The sequence below is a fragment of the Aplysia californica genome, unplaced genomic scaffold, assembly GCF_000002075.1.
Source record: "Aplysia californica isolate F4 #8 unplaced genomic scaffold, AplCal3.0 scaffold00443, whole genome shotgun sequence".
NCBI lineage: Eukaryota > Metazoa > Mollusca > Gastropoda > Aplysiida > Aplysiidae > Aplysia > Aplysia californica.
Genome location: NW_004797713.1, coordinates 568,997 through 573,402, shown reverse-complemented (window position 1 = coordinate 573,402; position 4,406 = coordinate 568,997). Strand labels below are relative to the sequence as shown.

At 40.7% G+C, this 4,406-nt stretch overlaps 1 protein-coding gene across 2 annotated transcripts in view; it reads left to right on the top strand.

Moving 5' to 3' along the window:
• Window positions 1–4,202, top strand: part of LOC101864644 (fatty acid hydroxylase domain-containing protein 2) — a 12,278-nt gene extending 8,076 nt beyond the window's left edge. For both annotated transcript variants that reach the window (XM_005104958.3, XM_005104959.3), the window contains exons 6-7: window positions 52–324; window positions 1,581–4,202. In XM_005104958.3, coding sequence (XP_005105015.1) covers window positions 52–324; window positions 1,581–1,743 — 436 coding nt within the window. In that variant the 3' untranslated portion in view covers window positions 1,744–4,202. The remainder of the gene's footprint in view (window positions 1–51; window positions 325–1,580) is intronic.
• The last annotated feature ends 204 nt before the right edge of the window (window positions 4,203–4,406 follow it).

The following is a 4,406-nucleotide window of genomic DNA, read 5'->3' as shown; positions in this document are numbered from 1 at the left end:
CCCCCTCCAATGCACAATTGATCTTTACCCTTTCACCCGTGTATGTTACAGCCTGTTCCACCACCCCAAGCTGTACAAGCACATCCACAAGGTGCACCATGAGTGGACGGCCTCCATCGGCGTGGTGTCCATCTACGCCCACCCCGTGGAGCATGTGCTGAGCAACATCCTGCCCCCGGCCCTCGGCCCCCTCCTCATGGGTTCCCACCTGGCCACCACCTGGATGTTCTGGGCCATCGCGCTCCTGTCCACCACCGTCTCGCACTGCGGCTACCACTTCCCCTTCCTCCCCTCACCCGAGGCGCACGACTTCCACCACCAAAAGTGAGCCGTGATTACTTAACGAATTTCCTTTTGTTTTGTAAACCGTGATTACTTACCAAATTTCCTTTTGTTTTGTAAGCCGTGATTACTTACCAAATATCCTTTTGTTTTGTAAGCCGTGATTACTTACCAAATATCCTTTTAAAACTTTACCAAATATCCTTTTGTTTTGTAAGCCGTTATTACTTACCAAATTTCCTTTTCTTTTATAAGTCATGATTACTTTACCAAATTTCCTTTTATTTTGTAAGTTGTAATTACTTAACAAATTTCCTTTTTGTTGTCAGTTGTGAGCAAATGGGTGTATGTTATTGTATGTTGCTAATTTTACATCTCTTGACTACGTAAAAAACCTCCTAACTCTTATTGGTCAGTCCTCCGAATCCATGTTTGTATAATATGGTCAAGTGAAAAATAGGACATGATGGTACTTCCTTTCTTTGCGAGAATTCAATGCTCGAAGGTACATTTTTCCAGTGGTAGCATTGTGTCACTGACAATTTTATATCTAAAATCCCAGTCGTTTTCCCAATCAAAATTGTAACTAAAATACTGTTTCAATACACCTAGCTGTTTTTTCTGCCTTCAATTTTACTCTCTGCTTTTCCCTGAGGTTAGCAATGGTTATTTTTTTGTTTTGTTTTGCGAATGAGGAAGGTCCAAAGCCAAAATTGTTGGGGTACAAAAACTTAGGCTAATTCTGAAACAACAGCACCAATTTAATTCGGGCTATTCAGGAAAATCCATGAAATCAACTGTGGCTGAAAAGAGTTAATTAAAAAATGACTGTAGACTGTGGAGCAAAGCAGGTGGATGAATACTTTTGTTTTTTGACATTTGCATTTTCCCCCCCATTTGTAGTGCTGGAATAGACCTTTGATTTGACACCCATAGTGTTTGAGTCGTGTCAAAATGTGGCGTGTCAGTTATTGTGTCGTGCTGCTACACAAATCGCTACCTTAGAATTACACCGTCCTATCTGAAAAATTTTCCATTAAAGAAATTTCGAGTTTCACAATCTGTCGAGCCTTTCAAAAAAGCAATTCTTTGAATATCTTGATGACGACTGCGGATAGTCTTACGATTTTGATAGAGCATATAAAATATTTGGTTTCTGGCCTCATGGTCTTAGTAACTTAAAACGTCTCAATATGTCAGAGAGACTTTGTAATTCTGAGGTAGCAAAATGTGTTCAAAATCTGTTGTTTCTAACAGCTGGGTTACTTCTGTCTAACGACTGTCTGTACATATCTCAGGTTCAACCAGAACTACGGAGCCCTGGGCATCCTGGACCGACTGCACGGCACCGACGCTCAGTTCCGCAACTCCCTGGCGTACCAGCGCCACTTCCTGTTGCTGTCCATGGTCCCTGTCTCCCAGCAGATCCCGGACCCACCCAAAAAGAACAAAGCCGAGTGAGATGTTCCAAATATATGACTGACTTGGGGGGGTGGGGGGGGAATGGGGTGAGAGACACACCATATGATCTTGAAATTTGGAACACTTTTTTTTTCGTATTTTTGTGTAAACACTGGTTTTCTCCTATTTTTAGGATGCAATTTTGACATTGTATACTTACCTGGTCAAGAAAAATGATATATAATTTTTTCTGTTTTTTTTTAAAATTTAAATAATTTTTGTATAATGACCTCTCACAATATTTTATGTTTAAGATCTGAAATGATTTGTAAACACCCTAAAAACTGAACAGATGCTCATGTCTTTCTGCGACTCTTAGGGTGTGGGGAACAGTCATTCCCTGCTCTAACCACTGGCAATATTTCGCTTGTCTGCCAGTTCAGTAAATCCCCCCCAGCATATTTTGACAGCTGCCAGCGGGTGAAAGTGAATGACTTTGACTTATGTGAATGGTGGGCTTTCCCCCACAGTGTTCACAACTTAAAGGATTACAGAATCTCCTGTGGGTATTATAAGAAGGGACCTTTTTAGGGGGGGGGGGAATTTTCTTATTTTTGTGTTTGTTGTTGTAGTTCACTAGATCTGATGGGCCGCAGTGTTCGCTCAGTTCATAAAACACTGGTCTATTATATGGGAATCCTGAATTTGAATACAATCTCGAAAATGCGGTTGTTTTGCACTGGTCTTATGGGCGTCCTGAATTTGAATGCAATCTCGAACATTAAGTTTTTGGAACTTTTTGGATAATTTAATTAAAATGAATTGTGTTGAAATGGATGTAAATCTCAAATTAAGATCTGGTGAATGATGAAGATGTCTCATGTCTTTGTCTCTTTCTCGTACTTCGGTCAACTTGTAAAGGAGAACTTCATCAGTGGCAGAGACGTGGAGGCTCTGAGGGGCTAGCTACAGGGTAGAGTTGTGGCATGCTGCAGGCTGTTTCACCTTGTTGATACGACCAGCTGAACCCCAGCAGAGTAAATTTTACAGGACAAATAACATTTTTCTTTTTCTTTCATCACACACACAGACCTGACAGCCAGTGGGTTAGTAGGTTTTAGGAGCATTTCCAGTCAAAATTTAGGCCTGTCTTTGACTGAGTAGGCCTATATGAAATGAATAATTCACTATGGATTCGTCAAATAAAAGAAAAATTGCTATTGTGTGGGGTAGCTGATCTTATCACAAGAGCGACGATATGATGCCTGGCATAACTAGACGTCTGATACGATTGTTTTTGACGACAAGTTTTACAACGATGTCAGGTCTTTTGTGATGCCCTCTCTTTTGGAGTTTGTCTCCAGATGTAGAGCTCTACTTGCTGTCTCACCAAGATATGAGAAACTTCTGTCATGGTATTGCATTGTCACTGAGCTTAGATTGGGCCTGGTAGATCGCATGTTGTCTATGGCAAGGAGTTTGTTTCAGTTCGTCATCGTGCCAGCTCACCGCTTGGAATTTTTTATATTTTCTTTCTTTCTTTCTAATAACATGCTTCAGGGATGTACGTTTGAGCTTTTTGCTTCTTTGAGATGATTGGAGAACTGGTGTTGTTGCTCAGTGAACTGCCGTCTGTTCTCTTTCATATAATTGCTGTACTTTGTTCAGTTGCTAACTGTGGGTGGTTGAGTGGTTCTCTAATGTGGTTTTCTTCTTCTTTTCTTTCAACCATCTAGGCTTATTGTTCTTATCTCACATCCTCCTTTGTTTGTATGTTGCTCTCTTGTCATGTAATACCTCTACAGCACTTAGGTAACCTATTTGTTTTGCAAGTATCGTAAAACTCTCTCACTCAAAACTCAAAGTTACGAACTCAACTGATGTGCAGCAGGTGGGGCTTTAAGCCTGAGTGCTGTCAGAAGGTTTCTCTCTCTGTGTCTAAGGCTGTTCATATCAGCCTGGTATTTTGTGGAGGGAAGCAAGTTCTCTGAGGTCAAACTGACCTTTTCCCTGTCTTGTTGAGCACTGTGGTTGGTTAAAGAAGAACCTGAGAGGACTAACATTGTGTGTTCAAAGGTGTTTGTCTCTGGTCCAACCAGACTCATTACTCATTTGTGGAAAGAGAGAATATGAAAATACCAGACAGTTTCTCATTCGAGCAGTTGAGGCATTATAACCTGTAGAAACATCTTTGTTTTGATCTTCCTTGTAATAGTAATACATGTAGTGGGATTATGAGGCCTTCGTCACTGGCACTTCTGGTCTTACGGTAACAGTTAAGCTCTTCGTTTTGCACGCTAAAAACCTAAGTTTGATTCGTTATGGGAAATTTTATGAAGAGTCTCAGTCTTCCTGCTGGAATCTGTGTCCCACAATGGTTGGCTGGCCCTGACAGCTGGGCAGAACCAGCCTGCCTCTGAAAATAATGACTGAAATGTCAGTGGGAGTACTTTCTCGTGTCATTGCTTAAATATGATAAAGGTAGAACTGTTGAGAGAAAGCCTCTCAGGTTCTGTGAACTTTTGCTCTCTAAAATATTTTCTTAAACTAATACATGTGTAATAATAGACTCTTCTGCTCTTATTTTCCTTTTTGTTCTAACCTCTTATTGTAATTGTGTGCTTGCCTTGTTATCCTGGAGTGTTTTGCTTATCAAGTCCAATGCGACGATGCATTGTAAAAAAATTGCTGTGCTAGTGATTGCAGTGGTGTCATTATTTTGT